This window comes from Enoplosus armatus, chromosome 16, assembly GCF_043641665.1.
Source record: "Enoplosus armatus isolate fEnoArm2 chromosome 16, fEnoArm2.hap1, whole genome shotgun sequence".
Taxonomy (NCBI): domain Eukaryota; kingdom Metazoa; phylum Chordata; class Actinopteri; order Centrarchiformes; family Enoplosidae; genus Enoplosus; species Enoplosus armatus.
This window is the reverse complement of record NC_092195.1, coordinates 9,296,824-9,323,220: the sequence shown is the minus strand read 5'-3', so window position 1 is coordinate 9,323,220 and position 26,397 is coordinate 9,296,824. Positions and strand designations below refer to the sequence as shown.

The following is a 26,397-nucleotide window of genomic DNA, read 5'->3' as shown; positions in this document are numbered from 1 at the left end:
TTCTCTTCTTATGTCTTCATCCCCCGCGCCTCATCTTCTTCTTCTCTCCCTCTCGTCTCCCTTCTTCCCTGGCGCTATTGGAGTGTGTGCAGTTCAGATATGGTGATGTGTGTGTCTGCATTTGTGAGTCAGGGCCAGCTGTGGCAAATAGGCCATAATAATAGACTTTAAATGCCACATCCGCTCCTATTTGTCATGTTAACCCCTACAGCAGTCACAACACGCTACATAACACTGGTTCCTCTGTCCATCTCTGTTGTAAAGGAGAACTCATTGGTTCAAACATGAGCCTCTTTTTTCCAAGTAAAACAAAGGACTGAAGAGTTAACTTCCAAAGTGGGATGTTCATTTTGACAACAAGAAACAATAATTTCCTCAATATATGATGATTATATTAATCAGTTATTGGTCATTTAGTCCATAGTATTGTCATTTGTCTCACCAATAATGTTGGTTAGCTATCACCGAAAATGTACCACAACATTAATGTTTAAAGCAATGGTTTGATGTCTTGGAAAATATGCTTACTACCACTGTCATATTGTACATATTGTATATAAAGCCACTGCCAGCGGCCTGTTAGCTTAGCTTAGCGTAAAAACTGAAAGCAAGGGGAAATAGCTAGCCTGGCTCTATATACAGTATCTCAGTAGTTTAATTCATAAAAAACTACAACAACCATTGTGTATGTACTTGTGGACCATTTTGAAATGTTTGTTGTACAATTTGAGAATTTCGGATGTACTTCTCTTACCGTCATGCAGTCATTCCATTCCTCTCTGCTGGGTATAAAAACTCAGCGGAAACTTGAGTTGTGTAATCTGTCAGACTTCACATCAAGTCTGCAATCATTTTTGTCAATGTTACATGATGATTGCTTGGTGATGCAGTTTAAGTGTAGATTGATTTGAAAAGTCTACGCTGCATTACCTCAAATAATAATACAACCTGACAAAGATGTCAAACATTTCAAGAGTCTGCTAATTGAATTTCAAATTATACAGAAATAATGGAAACAGTGCCTGTGTGGAATGGTAAAAAATATATATTTAGATTTCTAAAACAAAGCAGCAAAACTGGTTAGCTGTGATGTAACATATGTGTGATTTGTAATAAATGACCAAAAGATCATTAAAACCCTGATATTGTTTTTGTTGTCATGCAGGTCTGTTGCAATGAAAGTGTTGGCTGTGTCGACCAGAGCAGATATTAATCGTGCTAACTGACCGTAAGATACCAAGAAAGTAGGTAAGAGAGGTAAACAAGGAGAGCAAGGTGAGTATAAGGAGGAGGAGGGACATGAATATGAAAAAAAAGTGATGTTCTGCAAACTAACCTGTCACCGATCAACATGTGATGAATTAAATTTGCAGCAGGTGACAGAGGGGACGTCACAGTGACGGCAGGAGAGATATACAGCACAGAGGCAGACTTTAGCAGTGGGGTACCCATATTTCAATGCCAGAAGATACAAAACAAAGATTTCTGTGGTCAGATTTGGTCAAATACAGAACTTTACTCAAACTTTGGAGTAAGATTTAAAGCTAGAGTCTTGATTCACGTTCTCTCTTTCTGCCAGCATCTATTTCTTGAACAAAAGTAGAATATTCCTCATTTCGGTGAGAGACCACGCTATCTGAGAGGCACCTACGGAAAGTAAACAGGGTGTAGCATGAGTGGATAAAAGGTATTGATCTGCAATCAACACACACACGCCCTGTTTGAAACAGCTGAGATAAAGCCTCCTCACAAACATCAACAGCATTTGAAGAAATCAATGAAGACTCCTCCTTCAGGCGCATCTCATTAATATGTTGGCGCGCAGAACGGCTGCTCGGCGTAAATCAGCAACTTTACTGTCAGTAGTTAACAGAGGCTAGGCGAAAGCTGATGGAGGAGCAGGGAAACCCATAACGCAAGCAGCTTTGGTGAAGACGCTTGTTAAAAAGATGCCACTTTGCAGCACGAGCGTGTGTGTGTGTGCGTGTGTTTGTGTGTGTGTGTGTGTGTGTGTGTGTGAGGGAGAGACCGAATGAAAGCTTTTCATCCACTCCAGTTACTAATCACAGTCTCATTCTCTCTCACCCTGCATAATTCACCCTCTCGCCTTTATAAATCTTTCTTCTCTCTCCACCTCTTCCTCTCTCTCTGAGGGCAGAGACAGCAGATGTGTTGGCAGGTTAAATGACCTCTGTGATGTATGACTTAACAAACCCCAGGCATCCATCAACCCTAACCTAAGTGTGTGTGTGTGTGTGTGTGTGTGGAACAAAGAGAGAGAGAGATGCTATTCATAAACTGCAATCTCAATTCACCTTCAGCCCTAACTTGTGCCTAACTCACACACAGCGGAGACCTCTCTAATCCTCACCCGTGAATTCATCCTCCTCCTCCACCTCTCTTCCCCTCATTTCATGAATGAGTGTGTCTACTGGTGTATGTAGATGTGCTGTATACATGAATGTGAATGAAGCACTCCAATAGTGTGATTACATTGGCCAGGATTCCCTCAGTCTGTGGCATAGATATACTGATGAGAGATGCCCTTTGTGACCCCTGCATGTCTGTGTGTGAGAGGGACACACACAAAAATTAGGTACATTTCTATAGATTTTGGGAGAGGTTGGCGAAACAGCTCTCTATGTATTTGCATGCCACAACCAAAGAGATGGAGAGAGTTTATGTGTATGTGTGTGTGTGCATGAGAAAAAGAGGGGTTCTAGTAGTTATTGATCCTTTATTGTAAGTGCAGATGAAATGGGATCTTGTAAATCGCTTATTTGAAAGTTTTCATCACAGCAACCCGAACACGTTTTCCCTGCTCTGCTGCCACAGTCGTCCATCAGCCGCGTGCTGACAGACGGCGGACGTGCCCTCTCCACGCAGTAATTACAGGAAGCCAAGGAGGAGCTGCTCCAGGCACATCCTGGCACACGGCTCACCTGGAGGACTTTTCTTTTACTCCTAATTCGTTGACGGGGCTGAGTTTAAAGGGCATTAAAAGACACATTCAGGTGAGTCTGTCAGAGATACTCCTCTGTGGCAAGAGATGTAGTGGTTAATGAAAAGATGGCTAAACCATGATGTCTAGGCAGTATTTATAATGAGACATCACAACCATCAAGAAATTCAAACACTCCTTTTGAAAAAAAACCCCCAAAACACTCTTTTTATACTTTTTATATTCGAGATATACAAATATACAGTCTGCAGAAGTAGGTTAAAACTACTAATGAGAATTAAAATAACTAATAATAACTTCATGCTATTAAACTACTTTCACTTTCTTGCATTCTTAGATCACCACAATTTCAGGCAACAGCATAAATAAGAATGGGAGAGAACATAGCCTGAGAGGCCTCACAACATTCATTTAACAATACAATAAAGATAGAAAAGAGAAATGAGAAGGCAACGACAGACAGGCAGGATGTTTCAGTCACTTTTGAAGTTCGAGCATTAAAACTAATAAGAGGAAGCATCAATGTTGACACCAAGCAGCTACATCATTGTCACAAATGCACCACAGGACTGCGCAGAATCTGGAAACGGTTTGCTTTTTTTCCTTTCTTTTACACAAATTGATTGGCTAACCCCCTGGTTGCGAAGAATATTTTTTGTGTCATGTTTAGCAGCTTGTCTTTTGACTCTCTGAATCTCCTGCTAATTGTCTCAGCAGGGCAGCTGACCAAGATGGCCGCCCTGCCCTCTGGATCACTGTGACTATACTCCCCCAACAAAAGAGGAGTTGAGGAAAACACCAAGGAGAAATAAAATACTTCACCCATCCCTCTCCCCGAGAAGTGCCAGATCTTTATTTCACTCTTTTCTCTCTGCTTTTTCTGTCTCACTGCCCACAAAGCGATTGGAAAGCACACGACAATCTTTTTTTGTTAACGTTCGATGGCGCGTGATAATGTGGTCATTATCATCGCTAAAGGAACAGGTTGGGGCTCAGACAGGGTTTCATTGGGGGCCTTTAAAGCTCATACAAACACACACACACACACACACACACACACACACACACTTTCAGTGTGGGAAAAGAATGCATCTAAAAGAGGGACAGCTGTTTGGGTGGCTCGTGAGGATGGAAAGATGGCCTACTGTAAACTCCACCTGTGCACACGGCCATGCCTCAGGCTGTGGGGGTGAGTGGGGGCCAGCAGCGTGGGACCCTGTGATTTTGTCCGGTCCACTGTGGGGCTTCCCAAAATGACACCCAAATAAATTCATAATAGGCCACGTTTTAATTTGATTTTATCATAAGGAATTCTCATGACTGACTTTTAAAAATCTCCAAACCCAAATTTAAAGATTAATAATAACTACAGTGGGCAGCACTGGCACTAACTAGCCTACAGAAGCAGTAAAGTTGAGTGAAAGGGTTTAAAGTTCTCCAGCTGGCTGGCAAACTGTGTGACAGATACAAAGGTTGTAGTGCCTTTATTTTAAACCTTTATAGGCTGATTATTTTACCCAAAAAATCACTGCCTTTAAACCTACATAATACTCTAATACTACAAAATACAGATACTGCACTCTAATATTAAGTGGAAAATGGAGCATCTCCAAACAAAATGTTCTTTCAGCTTGTTTCAGAAAATTTGTTTTGATTATTCATAGTCCATAATTTATAATTAATCTCTGTTTTACTACATGTCTGTCTATCCCAAAATCAGTGTACTAATACTAATTTACAACTTTATAGATTCAATTATGCAATTTAAAGGCAGCTTAACCACACCTAATTGTATGAATTCCATTCCAAAGTCTAAAGCTGAGATGTATACCGAGATTTGCTAAGCTAATTAGCTTTAGCAGGGGTTTAGCTAGGTTTTTTTAATATGACATGATGTAGCTACTGCCTCATTTGGCTATGTGGTTAGTTCATCAACATTTATATTTTTCATTTACAGATAAAAGCTAAAAGTGTAACATTTATTGAAACTGTATATGTCAGACATTAAAGGTACCTCTGTATGCCTTCATGTAGCCACTAAAAATAATGTAGAATAATATACATATAAATATAAAAAATATCTAGTAAAACATTTCAAAGAATAGACAATGTGATTAAGCTCTCTGAAGGAGTGAACTGTTTGTCTTTGAATAGCATCACCAAATGAATCTTGCGCACTATCAATCACCAGGTGTAAACGGTGGGTGTGTGTGTGTGGCGGGGTTGAGTGGATGAGGAATGTGATTAACTTTTCTGTCTATGTGTGTCCGACTGACTTCATTCAGGCTGGTCATAGAACAAGAGAGATGAAGAAAGGGCAGGGAAGCAGTTAATACCAAACAAATGAAGGAAATGGATTAAATCCTGCAGTTTTATTAAATTTGAAATTCAAATGAAATGCTCCCTCTGTGGTTTTGCTCATATATTAAGAGGCTGAGGATCAGTCTGGGTCATTTCCAGGGTGTGCATCATTATATTGGTTAACCATCCATTATTTAAGAATAGGATTACCTATTTACCTGTTTACAAGTTTTCCCTCACAGTGTATACAGTCTGAGTCTGAGTGCATTTAATGATCTATAAAACTGAAAAAAAGCACAGGAAGAGGTGTTTTTTTGAAAGCAAACATTTGTTTTGTGTTGAATGAGATGAAATTGCAAAGGCAGTGGTGCTGTCCTCCCCTCCCTCCCCCAGGGCTGACTGGATACGCCCCAGGGACAGGATGGGACGGACTGGACCAGCCTCTCATTCATCAGCCTCTCACTCCGCATAGCTTCACAACATCAGGCTGAAACAAAGCTTTTCCTCAGGCCCGGTTTCTTTAAACATTCAATACCTTAAAGTGTTTACCTTCACCTAAAAACACACTAAATCTCGTTTGTCTAAACTGTACACAAGGTGCCCGTCTGTCTGGAAAGTGCTGTTGCTTTTGAAATTTTTCAAATATTATCTTTTTTTGTTGGTTAAATTCTGCATATTTTCACACAAATTCAAATTGAATTGATTACCACAGTGATCTGGATTTTTGGGGTCCCCAGGGGCCATTGCCTTTGCCTGGTCCCTAATGGAGCCTTGAGGTGTTTGAGCTCTGTAATATATAGTGATAATACTGCTAGCATAGATTAACAAATTACTAATAACTGCTAATAAAACGGCTACCTTATTTATTAACCAAATGATGACACTCACATGCTCAGCCACATAACTGAGGGCAAGAGAGAAGCCAATATACATGTATACAATACAAATTTGGCCTTCTAGTGGGAAGTGTGACCAGTTAGACCAGCACTGTCAAATATCTGGTCAAATATCTCCACTGAGTTTATTATCTTCAACCTCATTTTGTCTCCCACTTGTTGCAATTTGGAGCGCGCCCCTCGCGAGACCTCACTTTAAAAATTTACGACGACCTCGAGCGCAAATGTTTGGAGACAGTCTGAGCTGGTCTCTGATTGGTCCTCGGGCTCTCAGCGGCACTTCAAAGCCACGAAGAAGCTACAACTACTAAAGCAGTCAGAGAGGAAACACAGACTCATCACAACCAGTCACTGCGAGCAAACACACACACACACAGTCAGCCGAAGATATCACACACACACACCATGGCGGCTACACTGCTAGGGGTAAGTTTACATTTCTATACATTTGCTGAAGCGTCTTTTACCAAGAAGTTGCTAAAAATATTGGTTTAATATGGTTACGATAAGTGTGTCTGTGGTATTCAGGGAACACAGTTAACTTCGCACTTTAAGGGATTTTATTTCCAGTTGTGTCGCTGTATTAACCAATCATATTCATAAGACAATATAAGAATTAACTGACAATATGCATGTCTGCGGCTTACATTTTTTACCGTTTTGCAGTTGTTTTAACTCGTCAGTTTTCTTACCTCTGTTATTTTCACTGAGGACGCGCAGTTGAGCTTTTGATTTTAGAAACCCTCTCACGGTAGCGTGATTAATCTAATGAAGGTAAGGTTTGGTGTCATTAATACAGACATCCATTTTATTTGTTATTCATAACATGAAAAAGTTTACCTGCTGTGGTGTCAGTGCTGTTAGCTGACTAAACACTTACGCTCCTTTTGTGAATCTGAGGCCCCTATCTAATCTTTACACAAGTCAAGTACATTTTAATTATATAGCTCGATATCACAAATCACAAATTTATCTCAAGGGGCTTTACAGTCTGTTCAGCATACGACACCCTCTATCCTTAGACCCTCGATTCGGATAAAGAAAAACTTTTTACGCACACCATGTTTAGCCATGACTCTGGAGTGACAGGCCTAAATGTCTGTGTGCTCCCCACAGGAGGAGCCCCGGAGAGGCAGCACACCGCTGGCCATGCTGGCAGCCACCTGCAGCAGAATCGGTGACCCCGGTCCCTCGTGCTCCCCTGCTCTTTCCGATGGAGCTCCGGGACTCTGCAAGGGCTTTCACCCGTGGAGGAGAGGCGCCCCAGGCACCAGCAGCCTGGGTGCTTGTCTCACCTCGCTCGGGGTTCCCTCCGGAGCCTCCAGGAGTAACGGGACCGGACTGACGGAGACCTCCAGCGCGTTCTCGGTGACCACTGCCAACTCTTCTTTTGGAAATGATTTTTCGATGTACCAGACCGCTGTGCCATCAGACAACAGTGGTCCCGATCCCACTCACGCGCAGCGGTCTATGTTTTTGACCAAATTCCCCTCCTCGGTGGATGGCATAGCGGGGATATATCCGAGGATGCCCTCGCATCCTTATGAGTCATGGTTCAAGCCCGTGGGAGATGTTAGTAATGGATCTACCGCGTGGTGGGACATGGGAACCAGCTGGGTGGACACACAGAGCCCGGCCGGGTTACCCTCTCCTCTGAGCGGCTACAGCACTGACTACAGCTCCGCCTTCAGCCCCGGTGCCTCTCAGCACCTGCTCCCCACCACACAGCACCTATTTGACGGCTTTAGGCCACCTGTCCCGGCTCCCTACACAGACTCCGCGGCGACTGGGGCACCTGCGCTGACAGGAACCCCCGTCGTTTCTCTGCCCGCATCTTCCCGCTCCTCCCGGCGCTACTCCGGCAGAGCCACGTGCGACTGCCCGAACTGCCGGGAGGCGGAGAGCCTAGGCCAAGGGGGCACGAGCCCCCGCCGGAGGGGCTTGCACAGCTGCCACATCCCGGGCTGTGGTAAAGTTTACGGCAAGACCTCTCACCTGAAGGCTCACCTGCGCTGGCACACCGGGGAGAGGCCGTTTGTCTGCAACTGGCTCTTCTGCGGAAAACGCTTCACGCGCTCCGACGAGCTCCAGCGGCATTTGCGCACTCACACCGGGGAGAAACGATTCGAGTGCTCCGTTTGCCACAAACGGTTCATGCGCTCCGACCACCTCAGCAAGCACGCGAGGACGCACAACGAGGAGGGCTCAGTGGATGGCGGGGAACCAGGACTCGGCAAAGGGAGCAGCGACACGGACAATAGCCTCTCCGGTAGCCCGAGCCAGTCTCCCGGGCTACACGTGCGTGAGACTGTCCAAACCACCGAGGGATAGAGTGCGGTGGAATAATTTACAAAGCTAAACACGGACAACACGTGGGCATTTGATTACACTGCAGCCGAGCAGCCTGTACGGAGTGTGTGTTTTTTGGACACTTAAAAACTGAAATGGCACTTTAAGATAAACTCCAGCTGTGGATGAACACCGTGTCCTTACCTCACATATGTTATCTGTAGCCTCCTTTAAAAAAATAAATTCTTACGCTACACTTTACCAGACGTGTTATTTGAAGACATGTTGTGCCTAATTTATTCTGCAAACACTAATTCTTGTTTAGCATTAAACAAGTAGCCTGTTATATCGTTCTCTGGGTTGTTCCTGGACATCATCACGCTAAATTTTAATTTAAGGTTGTGCCATATCGTTATAGGTTATTTTGAAATATGTTTGGTGATTTATCTCTGGTTGTAAGTCATGATTATAAATGGTATCAATAAAACCTTTTAGACATATTTCGTTTCTCGTTAGACCATTAGGGGTTTGACTTAACCATAGCATTATAATTTGTGACCAAAGAGTATTTTTTTCTGAGAATTACAAATATAAAACATTATATAGCCTAACTAAAATCTAAAATCTATATATACAAAACCAGGAAAAACAGAAAAATGAATTACTCTCTAAGTGAAAATGTCTTTATCAGGCACCTGAAGTTTATTCATTCAGCATATTTTTTCTAAATTGACTGATAGGATTTGATTAATTGATTTTTGGTGTAAGTCTAGATGTAGGCCTGCATTGGAGTAGACACTGTCAGCACAGACATGCTCCATTGAATCAAATAAATTACAATTTAAAGTAATATTTAAGTTGGAGTAAAACTGAGGCCTTTAGCAGGCTTGTAAAAATCCAATCTCCCTGAACAATGTATTGAAATTATTTCAGTTCTGTCCTGCATGTTGGTTGATATCTCAAACACTATTTTGCACACTTTCTGTAACTGCCTACTCCTTCAAATATTTACAGTGATCAGTAACACTTGCCTTAGTGTGCATCTCCACCTAGTGTTCAGTTTATAGTCACCCGTTTTGCGTCACAAAATACAAAAAATCTTTGCCAGATTTACACAAAATTTTACATTGCACTGAACTGAAAACATTGACTATTCATTAAGAAATACAGGCTAGCTTGCTAAATGAGACACTGGTCTTGCTTCATTTGGGACTGCCTTAGTAATGTGTCACCACACTAACACGAGGTAGGCCTAACACATTTTCCTGTTCAAATTCAAACACAACTGTAGACCTGTTGGTACATAAACGATGAAGAACTCAAGAAATGATTAAAAAAAAATAACCTTGCACATTTTATTTTGATGAAAATATTCATGCTACACAACTAGTCACATTAATTGACAGCAAAACTACACGGAAAAGTGCTGTTGTTACTCCGAACTCAGTGCTCGGTTAGATGAGATGATTATTACCTTATTGCTGAATTATTCTCATGGTTAAAGACAGACAGTACTCACTACCTGTAACTCAGGTAGTCTTATAGCAACATAAACATAAATAAAAAGAAGAAAATAATAAAATCACAATAAATAATAATTAGTGTTCCTGACTTACAGTAAAATAGAGCAGGTATTGCTGTAAACATTGTTGTGTTAAATGCAATGAGGAACAGGGTTCGGCAAGCGAAAGTTTCACAAGTTGCCATGTAACTGTCACTCTGGATCCACCTCTGATGTCAGTATCTTCAGAGCTGATTAGTACCTTTGCCCAGGAGTTGGTCTCGAAGTCTAAACTTGTCAGTCTCATAGTAATGGCTCTGGGATGATCAGCAGATGCGTGCAGACACACTTCTGGTTCTGTCTCTGTTACAGAAGCCACATGTGCAGATGTTCCTTTTTAAGGTTGCCATTAATCATCAGTATGTTGCTTTTTTAAATATGAATTTTCAATCCTTTGTTATTCCAGTGTTGTAGATTTGTTACATTAGATTCAAATGCACATAATGCGTAGATGCCCTCTAATGCCCAACATATAGCAAACCTAATCATTTCAAACCCACTATAACAGCTCTCCTGCCCCCAGGGACCCCACCGTTTTCAGTAGTATAATGCAAAACAATTGTTCTAGTGCAAGTCTAACCAGATTATCAACAACAATGACAATCATAGGAAACATGACAATCATATGAAACTATACTCTCACTTATCATGGTAGAAAAATGCCATAAAATAACACTAAATTGCAATGCAGTTGATCAGTTAACAAAAACAAAATGCAACAAAGAATCGTTGAAAAACACTAGAAGACAAGGTTCGCCGCACATGACTGAAAATCTAATCAAATTATAAAAATAAAAAGGCATACGTGGTCATTGGAGTGCTTCATGTATTAAATCCCATGCAAATACAGCTGAGGTCAGTAATGTGTATAGACAGTATTATTGGAGAAAATAAAAATGTCGTACCTCAAGCTGGCCACAAGGGGGCAGACTAAGACAGGGAGTTTGTACAGTTGGAGCGTCTCACATGTGATATATACCTTAAACATGTAGTGTTTTTACTATAAAATCATAAATAGAAAGCCTAGATAGAGCACAATGCATCTACCTGCACACACACACACACACACACACACACACATACACCCATAAGTTAGAGCAGTAATTGCTGCATGGCTAAAAAGCGAGGAATGATCACCCTTTACCCTGTGGAAGAAGCAGCCTCCCTGCTGCTATCGAGGAGGAGGAGGTGGGGGACTTTGTGCTTTCTGTTTCATCTTGATCCCCAGGATACTGGCCACATTAGTCACACAGCCTATGAGAGTTTGGTCAGTTCATTTTACAAATGTGATGTGATCCCATGGAGGTTTCATAGTTTAGTTTACCATTACCAGAGTCTCCACATACAGCTGGTTGAAGTTTTATGATGGTAAAGAGGCAGAAAAGAAGCCTTCTATATGTCTCGACTGACTTCCTTCTGACCTTGACCTTTGACCTCTGCCTAGCACTGCCAGGGGTCACCGAGGGGCATCTTGGGAACCTGGATGTGCAGCTCCACGGGGCGGTCCAGTGGACGGTCCCTCCTGTAGGTAACTGTCTTCTCATTGGTTGTAGGGATGTATGACAGGTCCTGAATGGTGACAGAAATATGCAGTCAGAAATAGCCTCACACACACACACACACACACACACACACACACACATATGCATGCATCCATGGATATACACACTCGAACCAAAACATTAGATTTAGTGTTGCATTTCTATAGATGTGGGGAGAGATCAGAATTCAATGAAAACTGACATTTACTTATAAAATCAGTGGAGTGCCCCTTTAATATCAGAAGCTCCTTTTAGGTGGATTTCATGAATGATCAACCTGAGAAGTGGAGAGTAACCATTTGTTACGTTATGTAATCTTTGAGGAAGTATGTACAGCTTTACAACACTTGCAAAACTCCCAGATAATATAAATATGTGCTAGATTTCCCCTGAGAGTATAATGTTACATCTGCATCATCAAATGGGAATTGTACCCCATGTAAGAATTCAAATGTTACCCAAACAGATGCATCAATGTTTACACAGTTTATAATCTGCAGTGTCATTAAGATGACCTGTGGTGAACGATGAACGATAAATGAGGGGTTTCCAAACACATATAAGCAATCCAGACCGGTTTAGGCGCACATATCTCCAGAAAGTCCCCCCTGTTGAAATTTCCATCGTTTCCTTCTTCTCAAAGGTGCAGTACATCATTGTAAGGTCACAAATCTGGACACTGTAAATGGTGAGCTGGGAGTTGAGAGGAAATGTAAAATACAGCTGTACCTCTAACAGGCTCACATTTCTCACTCCTGGTTTGAGTGGACGGTACACATTAACAAAAATATACTAAAGAACAAAGGTGTTCCTAATGCTTCTGGGGGCTCCAGGGACACCTCGGCCTCCCCTCAATTAAAACCCAGCTGTGCTGATGAGCGTGCTCCAGCGTGCTTGACTTTTGAGAGCTAACCTTTCCAGTGCAGTGATAGCCTAAGTCCTCAGCAGCGCCCCCTGGTGGCCTGCTTCTCTTCTGTAGCAGCAGCCGGGACACAGCCACCACCACCAGCCCGCACAGCACTGTCAAAGCACACACACCCAGGAATGTTCCTACCAGTCGGCCGCTGCTGGCACACTCTGTGAACACACACACACACACACACACACACACACACACACACACACACACACACACACACACACACACACACACACAAGGTTTCACTGAGGAGAACTGGGACAGGGTGGCTTTCACTGTGACAGGCAAAAAGTTAAGTTTAGTAATGCAGTAATAAGGAATCATTACACACATACACTCAAGTACACTCAAATACACACTAAAATATGCAATCAGAAAGACATATAGTTGCAGGTGCAGAGATTCTTCATGATCCTGTCTACACAAAACACGTTTGTACTTCTATAATTGTGAGGACCCTTGCGCACTAGCCCCCTAACTACATACTTAACCCCAGTCCTTATCCTAAAACCAATCTTTTAAAGAAGTAAGGACAGACCAAACTCAATTTCCAAAAATGTCCTCAGGTCTGAAACTCAAACTGGTCCTCACAAAGATAGATGTACCAGAGCAGCAGGGGTTACAACAATGAAAAGATACTCAATCACAAGTAAAACTCCTTTGTGCAAAATCTTCCATAAAAGTACACAAAATACACATCAAAATGTACTTTAAGTATTAAATGTTGAAGTACACTGTCCAGAAAAATGGCCCCTGTCAGTGATATATTGTTATACATTATACAATATCAAGGTTGTTAATTTTGATACATCAATACGTAAGTAGCATTTTTGTGGTGTAGCTGGTCAAGGTGGGCCTCGTTTTAACTACATTATATACTGTAACCAGTAACAACAGCTGTCTAATAAGAAAGTTAATAAAACTTTCCTCTCTGTAATGTAGTGGATTGGAAGTATAAAGTAGAGACTTAATTACTTTCCACACAAGCAAACAAACAAACAAACACACACACACACACACCTACACAGCTCGGTCCGTGGCAGCTGTGCCAGTGGTGCTGTACTGAATAGTCAGCTGGCTGTGTGTCTGCTGGGGAGCATGTGTGGATGACGGGCTCATCGCTCAATACAAAGAGCCCAAAGAGTGCTCTGACATTTTGTAACAGGGTTACCATGGAGACCTGGCTCCTGCTGCACCCGGGAGGAGTGGGCGTGAGCAGGAAGAGAGTGTCCCGTTGGGTGGAGGGGGGGTGAGGGGATAGGGGGAGATGGGGGGACGACGCACAATGAGCAGTGCTGTTCCAAAAATCGGGAAGGCGGGGATGAACTGTAATACTTGGATGTGCAATTATGTGTGTGTGTGTGTAACCCAGGGCATGTGTGAACTAGTGGGTTTTAAATTATGTATGTGTGTGAGTGTGTGTGTGTGTGTGTGTGTGTGTGTGTCTGTGTGTGTATGCGTGTGTATGGCTGTGAAAATCAAGAAAGTGAACTGGGAACTGAGGGGAAATGTAGAATACAGCTGTAACACTGACAGCAGGCTTGCTGACTCAAATACACTAGGGTGCAGTAGTGCAGCAATGGTAGCAACGGAAGTGACCTCGAATGAAGGCATGCGTGTGTGTGTGTGTTGACATTTTACCTGCTCTTGTGCTAATGTGAAGCTGGGTCTGACCGGACTGTGAGCTTGTTTGAAACCGATAGCGACAGCTGTCATTACTGATGTACATACACTGAACCCACATCTCCCCCGCTTGACCTGAAAACAGAGAGAGAGAGAGAGAGAGAGAGAGAGAGAGTTGAAGTGGGATGTTTTTCAGTCCAGACATGTTAAGCTCCAAGCCCCAGTGAAAATCCTCCAGGACTTCTAAAAACAACAGAATCAATGAGAGTAGCATTACAAGTGAGCTGCTGTGTTCTGCAGTTTTTCTGTTCTCACCTTAAAACTGCGCTAATCAATATTTTACTGTAATAGTGGATCAAATTACCATGTGTAATGTGAAAAAAAGTGTCACTAGTAGTGACAAATCCACAACATTATTCTAGAACTACAGAGCCCTTATTCCTTTTTTCAGCTCATTGCACCAAACAGCAGACAGATAAAGTTATTGATTAGATGGTGAACATGGTGGAGCATTCAGTTGCTAAAGAGCCAGATGTTCAGGAGTGGGTGGAAACCAGAATAGAGCTAAAAGGGAGGTCAGAAATCAATGCTGGTGTTATTCTGTGTCTGCTGGATATTTAAATAGGCAACTCTTTGCTAACTTGTTCGGCTTAATAGCTTAGCTAAGGTGATAAGAAATATGTGATGTGTTTACAGCTCGCTGTACTGCTGGCAAGCGTCCAAAATAATCCACTAATACAGCTTTAAAGAGCAACTAAAATCCAGCTGAAAATCTTGTTTTTGCTGACCTCCAGTGGTTTAACTTCTCACCTTGCTGAAGTGATGTGCAAGTGTACTCCAGGGTGTGTAAGTACACAGTGACATCAGAGGGCAGTGAAATGCTGCTTTATTACCTGGTGATAAGTAGCTCTTTAAGTTCTTAGTCAAACGAGAAGCTGAATCTTTGACAAGAGGGAAGTTCACATGGAGTCCAGATATTGAATTAAACACAATTAAAACTCATCATTGTGCCTATGTAAAATCAACTTTCCAATGCCCATGCCCACCAGAGAAGATTCTATTGGCTAAACTGGCTGTACCTGATACATCATCCATGTAGCCCACCAATGGGGCACAGGTGTTGTTGCAGTGTCCTGCCTCTTTCTGTGTGAGACCATGAGACAGGTGGCAGTCCACACACTCCCTGTGTGTGTGTGAGAGAGAGAGAGAGAGAGAGAGAGAGAGAGAGAGAGAGTACAACAGTGTCAGCTTCAGCTACAAATACTTGTGTAAGAAATCCCATCATGCTTTGTGGTAGAGAACAGAAGGTGACAAATACCAGTATGATTGGCAGGTGCTTTGGCAAGCAGGACATCTCTCACAGAAGTCTCCAGATTGTCGGGGGTTGTCACACACACACTTGCCGCACACGCATCTGCCCCGCCCGCTGCAGAGCAAGCCGTTGGCTGATTGGCAGGTTGCAGTGGAGAGGGGACAGCCACAGCTATCACCTGTCCAGTCGTCCTCGCACACACACTCACCTGACACACACACACCACGCCCTGAGGACAAGGACAAACAGAGACGGGAGCAAAATGTTTATTACGTTTTGATTTCTTGTGATATCTATGAACTAAATGTACATTATAATTTACTTACCTCCACACAGAAGTCCCCCTTCGTACGGGCAGGAGAAGTCGTCTATCTCGCAGTATTTCCCATATACTGTCCCAAGCCTGCTCTGCTCACACACACACCTCCCACACTCACACGCTCCCCGACCACTGCAGTCCACATCGGACCCATCCGCTCTGCAATTCCAGTTTGAATCTCTGTCTGAGTCCTTCATTAGTCCGTGACCCGGCCTCTGCTCCTGATTGGGGCTGTCTTGTGTGACTCTGCACGGTGATTGGTCGTCATTGCAGCTCTTTGTTGGTCCACAACTGCAGTGACATTTAGAGTGTATCCTAACAACGGTGGACTCGTTGTAACCCACAGGGCGAACCAGCACTGTTACATCTTCATCTTCACCATCGTCAGGACAAGAGCGCAGGCCGATGGTGATATTGAAGTAGACCTGCGTGGGAAGACAAATAAGTTAATAAGCAGCAACTCAGTGATGTTTAAGTGATTTTTAGCCATGCTAGCAGCGTTGATCAGTCCACCGCTTTGGTCCAGACTGAAATATCTCAACAACTTCTGGATGGATTGCCATGTTGTACAGACATTCATAGTGTCCAGAAAATGAATCCATATGATTTTGGTGATTCCCTGACTTTTTTCTCTAGCACCATCATCAGGTCAACATTTTACTTTGTCTAACACTTTGGTTTGTGACCAGTTACCTGCAAAACTATTCCCATTCCCATCAGCCTCAGCTGTACTTTGTGTTTAGTGCTAATTAGCAAATGTTAGCATGCTAACACACTTAACTAACATGGTGAACATGGTAAAGACTATACCTGCCAAACCTCAGCATGTTAGCATTGTCATTGTTATCATTTAACTCAAATAGGTAGATTTATTCAACAATATTAAAGGTAAATATAAAACTACAGTCACCCAGTCCTGACATACAGTAAAATTACATTTCTTGTGGATTAAATACAAAACAAGGAAATAAAGCTAATTTCCGCAGTCGTCCCTGTTGTGTTAGTGCCAGGTGTTCATGTAAAGCAGGACCGGTTAAAAAACATACCAAGAAAACAGATTAATAATCTATCTGACCATCTGAACCATTTCTTTCTGAAGACTCTGCTGTTGTTTTAGGTTGTTGTTGCTGTTGTTATACAGTTCCAGAAAAACGCAGAACTGCATAAGAATGTATTTTTCCCTGTGAAACGTCTGCTGTAAATCTCATTGCATAATTACAGCAATCTCTGATAATCTCTGATAAGACTTAAATAGTTGGATAAGTAACCAGCAACTGGATTCTAAGTGAGACTTAACACGAATAATTAGCCTGTTGATGTGGTTGGAAAATTGTGAACGCCAGAGCTTTGAATCGACAGGCAGGCCTTTCGCTTGATTTTAATCAGCATTCTGGTAAGTGTGGGTACTTTCCATAATTTTACTTTAATCCACCCAAGGATTAAAGGGCTGAACTTCAGTCTTTTTGGACAATAGAGTAACTATAGAGCGGTGATTAAACATCTTGGTGTGCAACAAAGTTAAGAGTCCCAAAAGGTTACTGAGGAGAGGAGTCTCACCAGCAGTTTAGGGAGTGAACAGAAAGAACATTTCATGAAAATAGTATGGAAAATTAGTAACAAAAGGGGGTCTCTTTGGTTGTTATGGTTGTACATATTTTGACAGTAGCCTTTTGTATAATCATTACTACTGCAGCAGAAAAGAGCTCTGTGCAGTGGTGCAGACTATTTAAGGCTTTTCCTTCTGTGGATTAATGGAACAGGTATGAAAGCAGTGGATGTCCAACGACATATTTCTAAATATAAATGTCCTACTTGTTTGCGTAAAAGGCTCTCATATTAGGCAAGGTAAGGCTTTTAGGACAAAAGGTCATGGAATCACATGGAAATGTTTTCCTGTTAAACACAGCCTGTAATCCGCTCAGCTCGGATTATTTACCAAATCTTCTCAGTCTCGTAAAGCTCTCAGTGATGTGTGTGTGTGAGTGTGTTTGTATCTGTCAAAGTAATCCAATACAACCAATAAATATCCTGTGACATCTCCGGAGGCTTCATTCAAAGATGTCTGTATAAATACGGACACATTTAGCAAAATTCTCAGACTGTATTAACCGTGTGTGTGCGTGCTTTGATGTACTTTGGTGTGTTGAGTTTACCGTCTGGTCGGGCTGCACCCCCGAGCAGCTCTGGCCCTTAGCAGTGGATCCAGGAGGACAGAGAGGTGATACAGACACCCAGTACCTGCTGACTGCCTTGTCCTCCACTGACACTGACACTGCCACCTCCGACAACAACCTCTGGAAGGAGCGAGGCCGGAAAGAGATGAAAAATCAAGTTTACTACCTGGTATCAAGAAATTCTTTAAAGCCAATGTTTTATTCTGGTTGCAAGGGAATGTAGATTAAAATAAAAGAGGGAGGGAAGAACAGAGACAGTTTAAAATTTTAATGAATATGATCTGTTCGAGGGAAAAGTAATGTGCGAGAAAGAGAGACAGAACGGGACAAGTGTGATTAATTAAAGTTGTCACATGTCCCCAGAAAGCCCTCATTGTCGGCCTCTCTCTCTTTCGGAAATACAGGGGGGGTTTATGGGAACATGGAGGTGGGGCCAAAAATAGCATCTTTGTATCCGTCCATGATTAGGACACATGGTTTCCGTGGGGATCTGATAGCTATTATAATGCCAGCTTCTGTTCGGGCTCTGCTGCTTGTGTATGCATGTGTGTGTGTGTCTGCACGTATGCATGGCTGTGCACCCAGATCTGTGGATTCGGCAGATTCTCGAAGCAAACAATGGAGCGCTGTGCCTGAGGCGAGATTATAGCCTAGGCTGCTGCCAGCTGAATGAACCCCTAGCCTCACACACACACACACACACACACACACACACACATATACACACACACACACACATATGCACACACAGATAATGCCTTACCCCTCCTTAACCTCCTGTTCTCATTGGTGTTTTTCTGTTTCATTAGGCCTTCAGCGACCAAAAACATCTCCAATCATCTGTTTTTCCAACTACAGAATTTAAGTGTCTGTCCTTTTTCTACACTCTGCAGAACAGATCAATAAAAGCAGTACACACTTTCAGAAACATACTGTAGTATCACTGAGTCTAAGGCCTTCTTTCTGCAAACAGGAATGTGCTATCAGTCAGCTTGCATGATTAAACAAGGCTTACAGAAAACAGAGTTCATGTTGCCTGAGCAGATCAGCGGACTAATGCCTCAACACTTCTGAACTGATACTGCTGCTGCTCTCTTCTCTCTAACCTTTCACTTTTCCCTGTCCTTGTCTTTGTTGCCAAAAGGATGAATAATACACCGAGGGAAGACAATGGGATCTGAAAATGAAAAAGAAGTAATTCTTTAAAGTTGCAGAGGAAGTAGGTGAGTGCTCTGTACCTTGTATGCATCCACCACCAGGTCTATAAGGTTTGGAGCCTGGAAGAGGCCTAACTTTCCAAGGAAGGAGCCAGGCAGCAGGCGTACCAACTCCTGGAGAAGCAAAGGGAGACGAGGGTATAGAAATACTTTAATGATTTTAAATTGATGTGGGCATATGCTGCTGTGTGCACTGTGGGAGAGATTACCTCGTACCACTGGTACTGCTGCTTCTCCACAGCGAAGATGGAGTAGATATTGTTTTCCAGCAGCTTATCAGACAACTGACCCACACTGGGATGGTCCTGAAAAGGAGACAACCAACAAACTAAATACAAAAAGGCTTTTCTGTGTCCCCCTGATGTACCATATCAAGTTTAAGTCTACTATTATTAATGCACAGTTATCTGTTGTATGATTTTATTTATAATCTTAAAATGTCAATGTGGCTTTGAAATGTATCTTCAGTCAAACTTTAGAGACTACATGGTCTTTAAAGGAACAGCTCGACGTTTGATAAGAAAATCAATACTACTAATATGAAGCTACCACCAACCGCCAGTTAGCTTAGCTTAGCACAAAGGCTGGAAACAGGGGGAAACACTAAACTGGCTCAGTCCAAAGGTAACAAAATCCACCTACCAGCACCTCTAAAACTCACAAATACACACATTATATCTCGTTTGTTTAATCTGTGGTTTTACAGGGACTATTTCTTAGCCGGCCGCATTGAACTTCTCATCTAACTCTCAGCAAGAAAGCGAATAAGCATATTTCCCAAAATTCAGTCAAACTATTTCTTTAAGTATGAATTTTCATATGATCTTAATGTATCAATCTACGATTGGAGTACAGCATCGTCAGATTGAAGACTCATTTCACCTGCAGCGCATGTGGTAATTTACACAGTCCACATTAATGTGAGACCATGTTTAAGATGCACTTAATGCCCAGTTAAAAGCTCTTTTAAGCCTGACTTCCCAGAAAGTTTCCTCCTCTCACCATCCTAGTGCTCCCTGTGTAGACATTGTTTTCCAGGTGACACAGGCCATCGTGCGGCGTGACAATCCCTGCCAGCCGGCTGTCCAGGGCCAGGTGAGACGGCTGGTCGGTCATCAGGAGCAACAGACGCTTGGCCTCTGGTCGCCAACCCACCGCTCTCTGAAGGAGAGACAGAGAGGAATCAGGACATGTGTAAATCACATTTGGCATTTTCATCATCATGACTATCTATTTATCAGACTATTATCTCTTAAAGAAACCAAGTAACCATCACAAATCTATGGACTAGAACTACACCTCACCAGAGATAAGTGACAACATGTTTACTGATGCTAATGTGTATTCTGTTTCTGGGGAGTAGTTTTATAGACTCTCATTTTATTTTATTTATATCACTAGTCAGCTACATTTACACAGACTGATGTGGGAAATATGTGCATGCTTTATATTTTAAAGGTTTACACATGTGGCAAGAATCTGCAAATTCAAATATTTGACTCATCTGAACTACATTAGTTCCCATAGTGATCAGCTCTTTCTGCAATGCCCAATTAAAGGAAAAGCAGCAGTGTCTCACTCTTTATGCCTGGGAGTCGTCATAGACAGTGTGAGAGAAAAATGGGTCTATGTGAATGTGTGTGTGTGTGTGCATGTGTGTATTTAAGGAAACCCAGAGAGTTTATTAGTAGGCCTGACATAATGGAGAATCTATTTCTAGAGTCATGACCACCATGGTGTCTCCCTGCAGACTGGTTAGTCAGGGCCCCCCTGCACGGCGTGACTCACAGCCCTCCTGCAGCCATAGTATAAGCAACTGTGTTTGTGTGTGTGTGTGTGTGTGTGTGTGTGTGCCATACTCCAGCAATGGTGTCATTACTTAGTGGGATTCCAGTGATAATATCCAGTGCTGAGTCAGAGTGCCACCATTCTCCAGAATAAATGCCTCTTTCACTGGCATATAGGTTTACTACCAAATTTGGCTTTATCCTTTATTTTTCTGAACATATTCAAGAAACTCAAAAAAATCTTATATTTATCTCAACATGATTTGGTAATCTCTTTGTCGCACGCACACGCAGCTCTTGTGAGCCTGACTTTCCAGCATCTGTATATACACACACCTGACAGACAGCAGCCTGCAGCATCGCATCCAGTCCTCCCTCAGGTGTGTCCATGTTTCCGGAGATGCGCTGGCGTTTGATCACACGCGTGAACTCGCTCATGTTTCCTGTCATGCTCAGGACATGGTGGAAGCCGTGGGCTGGACGACAGCGGATCTCATAATCACTGGTGAGAGACAGAGACAGAAACAGTCCAGAGAGTTATTTTAATTGCAACATTCAGGAATATAGATCTCCGAAACAACCACCAGAACAAATGAATGTCAAAAGCATGTCTGTTGTTTCTGTCTCATCATCAACAATGTTGCCCCCTCAACGGCTGACGAATCTCTCCCTGAGTCACACAATGTTGGGGGCAACTAATGGGAGCAGCTTGCTTGGATTCATTTTTAAATACCATTCAAATCACCACAGCACTCTTCTCGTCTCATTAAAAGAAGGAAAAGTTAGCTGAGGAATGTAACATGGCAAACTTGGAAGATGTTAATGATTTCAGTAGCAATACAATTCACAAAATGTGCTATCTCGAGCGGGCGAACCCTGCTGTTCTCAGCAATCAATAATCCAACCAGCAAATTCTGGTTCTCACCTGCAGGGGTTGTTGATCTTGGAGGGATGGACGTTGATGTAAGGGGAGACAGGCTTGTCCACAAACGAGCCAAAACCCAGCCAAAGGTCTGTGGAGTGCTCCGTCATACGAAGGGACAGAGCCACACCCACCGTCTTCAGCTGGACCACACAATGGGAGATCCAAGGGCAGGTGAAGGACGGTACACGGGGAGAGAAGACGAAAGAGAAGAGGGAGAAGCAGAAGAAGAGAAGGACGAAGGAGAGGTAGAAGGTAAGAAAGAGATTCCTTATTTAAATAGATTTGTTTGAGCTCTAAAATGTCTACAGTTTATTCCATGCCAAATGAATAAATAAATAATAAAGACAGTAGCTCATAAGAGCCAATGATATAACACCAAACTGTTATCTATGTTTAGAAGTCTTGTTTTTTTTCCAGCCATGATAAAAACAGCATGAGAGTTTGTGTAAAAAAGTTGTGATGATTCAGAATTTAATTTAAACCTTGGAAACACACTTTTTCCTAAAGATAAAGTAGTGAAATACTTCAGCACTAACTCAGCTGAGTGTATGAACACCTACATGATCGAGGTTTTCCTGCATAGATGCCGATACATCAACCAGGTAGTACAGATCCACAGGATAACGTTCCAGCTGCTTCACAGCCACTACGATGCTGGCCTCTGAACCTACAGACACACACATAATAAACAAATAAATACTTCAGCTGCTTTAGTGCAAATCGGAGATCCACCATTTCATACTTGAACTGTATTCAAGTTGCAAGTAGCATTCGAGGCACAAATCATGAGGTGTCCTTCTTCCACCTGGTCTGAGGGTGATGCTTATGTCTTGTGGGGACACTTGGGTGCTGCTGACGGTGGCGTTGACCTCCACCTTGATCTCCGACTGCTCCATGAACTCCGGTCCACAGCCTCTCCTGAGCAGCTTCACTGGCAGGTCGCAGCGCTGGCTCGGGCCCGCCCCATCCAGGAAGTCCTGGAGGTCACACAAGGTCAGGAGGGGGAAATGGTGACTTTTAAAAACTGCCCTTTCTTCCCTCTAATCTTCTTTAATTATATTTCATTTGCAATTTTCAACTTTACAATAACAAAACCTTACAAAATGTAGAAAACTAAACGAGACACAGAAGAAAAACTGCTTAAGATTTTATCACAATAATTGCATTTCAGGTATGAGAACAAGTGACACAAACAAGTGGGTCAAGTTGAACGTCACATTATCCTCTGCGACCCCACAAGGCAAGACGCACTAATGCTGCCAAATGCATGAATGCATGTCATGAACGTGTACTCAGTCACATCTGTTCTGTTGGGTTTATGCAGCTGTAATCTTTCCATTTGTATAATAATCAGATCTCCTTGAGTAACTGTGTGAAGCAGAAGACTTCAAGGTCAGAAGAATACATTTCCTACTTCCCCGTCTCCATTCACTCTCCACTCCTGCTCTAATGTTGCCCACTACATCCATTCACAAATGTAAGAGCACACACACAAACACTCCAGAGTACAGAGTCACACTTTATTTTCTAATCTTTGTTCCCTATAAAGTGCCATGTAACAAAGTTAAAAACACACTGGTCCATTTCACACGATAAAACAAGGCAAATTGAAGCCAGTTTCACAATTACTCACTTTGGTTTTTGATATTCAGTTTCTGTCATTTCATTTCTATGACGTTTGTATCTATTTGCGATGTAGTTGACATCAGAACCATTACCATTTCAGAACGTGATTCTGAAGTTACTCATCAGTTTAATATGTCAGGGAAGAAGCGTCCTGTTTGTGTTTACTCATCAAAGGAAAGGACAGCTAAATGAAAGTAGTTCTGATGGACAGAAAAGACATTAGATGGTCCAATTGGCTTTTTCCTGTCTAGGATATGATTTAATCATCACTTCCTTGAATGAATCTTGCTGTAACTAACCTCTCCGTTACCTAATAGCCAGTTGCCCCAACAATGCAGCGTCATGCCTTGCAGCTTTGTAGTAGATTAGTGACCTTTGGTACTTCAGTCTGTGAGAAACACAGTGACTAGCACTGGAAACCACGAAATGTGTGTGTTTACAGTATGTCACGGGCCTGATTGGTATGAGTCCATTTACAGAGTGTGACATGAGCAACCAGATCACAGAGATAGGGAATGAAATAGTGCAATTCACTGGGATTATTACTACTTTTAAAACAGAAATAGCACAAGAGCAAAGCAACTGTCTGCAATAAAAACTGAAGGAACTGTAGCTGAATATGTGGCCATGGCCTGAGCCTGAGAGCTAGCCTGAATTTGGTTTATTTATGGCTGTCCCTGTGGCTATAATTTATCCTGCAACAACTCTGAATACCAGAAAGTTTCACAGTGACTTCCCCGGACTTTCCTTACAGAGTTTGCCCCTTCGCCTCACACTGAATGTCAATGTGAACACTGCATATTTACAAGCACTGTACCTGCTTCATTTTCAGTACTTCAGTACCAAGCATGGTTCTGTGACTCTATGTGTGTGTGTGTGTGTGTGTGTGTGTGTTTGTGTGTGTGTGGGAGGTTAGAGAGGTGGTGTTTGAATGCTTTCACACACCAGTGAGCCCGGCCCCAATGATGTCAGATAAGGTTAGGGTTCACAGGGTGGGAAAGCACCTGAAGTCTGTAAACACACACATGTTGACGGTCTTGTCTAGCCAGTGCAGTTTGTGTGTGTGTGTGTGTGTGTTGTGACTGGTGTGGCGCTGGGAGGCTTTACAGCTTCTCAAGGCTGATCCGGGCTGGGCTCTTTACGAGACCGACTGACACCCAGAAAGCAAAGACAGATACAGACAAACACACAGGCGGATGCACACTTTAAGAGAAATGCAGTGATATGTGTGATCAACTAGACTAAACACATGAATAGAAAGTGGCTCTGTCTCTGCTGCTGCATGAGAAAGCATGCATGGAAACATTCACACACGCACTCACGCAGGTCATAGAGCAGGCCAGTGAGCTCGAAGATACACATTATAGTCACATCTGTGGGTGGCATCAAAGCTTTGGTGTGTGTCATCTGAGGAATGCTGCTGAATGTCTGCCACGTTCTCTCTTTTCTCTCTCTCTCTGTCACACACAAACACACACTTTCATACACATTCCTACCTCCTTGAAGCACCAGGCACACTGCGGTCCACGTCTGAGACACTCTGTACAGGAAGTGATACTAGGAGACCAACATGCACTGTCACCTGCAGAGAGAGAGAGATGGGAGGGGGGGGGGAGAATAATCTGTGATTAGCATATGAAAGAATGTGAGTGTCAACACTCATTAGCCATGCAGCCGAGCCCCTGTGGACATGTAGAGATCTCATGCACACTTTTGATGATGGAAGCACCACTTAGCATCTCGTATGAGGCTATTCAGAACACATCAGCCAGCCGTGTAGTGGGAAAACGGCTGGGAGTGTGGGAGCAGGTGCTTGAGTTGTTGGAGTGGTGCAATGGATCATTTCCCACACACACACACACACACACACACACACACACACAGAGGAAGTCTAATCATGAGTCAATCAGTACTAAATGTGCACAAATGCATTAATGGAGTGACACTGTGACAAATCACTCCTGCAAGATACTTTTATGCAGCGTTAGCAGAAAAATGCAGCAGGGACGTAGACTGAAGATTTTACTGGGGGTGACAAAAGGCTCAAAATGGACCTGGGCTTATACTGTAGTGGGATTAATGATTCATTGAAGTGATTTATCTGCTGGGATCCAATTCCTCAGAGCCATTTCAATGAGCTACAGGGTTGGAATGTGGGACAGAGAAAAGGCTGCAGGTCCCAGCATCACTAACAGCCCACTAACAAGCCACTATGACCCAATTAGCACTCCCAGCCTCTGGCAATCTCCTGAATAGGTGAAGCATTTAACTTCTAATTATAGCGGATCAATACATGCTGAAACAGGAGGTTGATGTGGTACAGGCTATTCCAGTGGGTCCCCTGATTGTGGGTTTCAGTAGTTCCCCTTCAAAAATGACTAGTAGTTCACATGTCACGATGACAGCTGTGTGGGAATATAATCCTAAAATGCTCATAAAGAAAACATCTTTGCAAACAGATCTCATGGGGGGGGGGGGGTCCTTTACATGAAACACTGAGGAGTGAAACATTGATCTCTCCAGTGGGTCGACTGGACCGCAGCTGATGTTACAAGATCTAGGCTAATTGCTGGGATATGATGTAATTGGCCCTAATGAGCCTTCACTCACCGGCACCGGACGCTCCTGCGCAGACAGCGACCATCAAGCAGCAGAGCACGAGACACAGAGGGACGCTGCCGTATGTGCGGAGCCAGGAAGTCATATTATCCTATCCACACCGGGAGGGCGACCTGAGCGAAGCAGCGATGGGGAAGGAGGGGGGGGGGGACACAGGAGCAGAGGCTGCTACTGGAGATGAACCCGGGGAGACCGGGCAGCGCGCGTCCTCCGCCGCACGAACAATAGCCGGACCGAGCCGCGGGGCATTGTCGTTCACCCAATAACCTTCTAATCCCGGAGAGGTATTCACATCTCCCGGGTTAAATCAGCTTACACGCGCGCTC

At 43.1% G+C, this 26,397-nt stretch overlaps 2 protein-coding genes across 2 annotated transcripts; one reads left to right on the top strand and one right to left on the bottom strand.

Moving 5' to 3' along the window:
- The first annotated feature begins 6,564 nt into the window (after positions 1–6,564).
- On the top strand, positions 6,565–8,490 carry sp8a (sp8 transcription factor a). The gene is made up of 2 exons (XM_070922054.1): positions 6,565–6,585; positions 7,276–8,490. The coding sequence occupies exons 1-2, from the start codon at positions 6,565–6,567 to the stop codon at positions 8,488–8,490; spliced, it is 1,236 nt and encodes a 411-aa protein (XP_070778155.1).
- Positions 8,491–11,449: 2,959 nt separating this feature from the next.
- Positions 11,450–26,156, bottom strand: itgb8 (integrin, beta 8). The gene is made up of 16 exons (XM_070922224.1): positions 26,063–26,156; positions 24,949–25,034; positions 22,632–22,803; positions 22,387–22,493; positions 21,827–21,966; positions 21,238–21,403; positions 20,117–20,275; positions 19,324–19,419; positions 19,136–19,228; positions 17,877–18,017; positions 15,731–16,148; positions 15,411–15,633; positions 15,172–15,275; positions 14,111–14,227; positions 12,464–12,627; positions 11,450–11,578 (listed from the first exon to the last, which is right to left on the bottom strand). The coding sequence occupies exons 1-16, from the start codon at positions 26,154–26,156 to the stop codon at positions 11,450–11,452; spliced, it is 2,409 nt and encodes an 802-aa protein (XP_070778325.1).
- Positions 26,157–26,397: the final 241 nt, after the last annotated feature.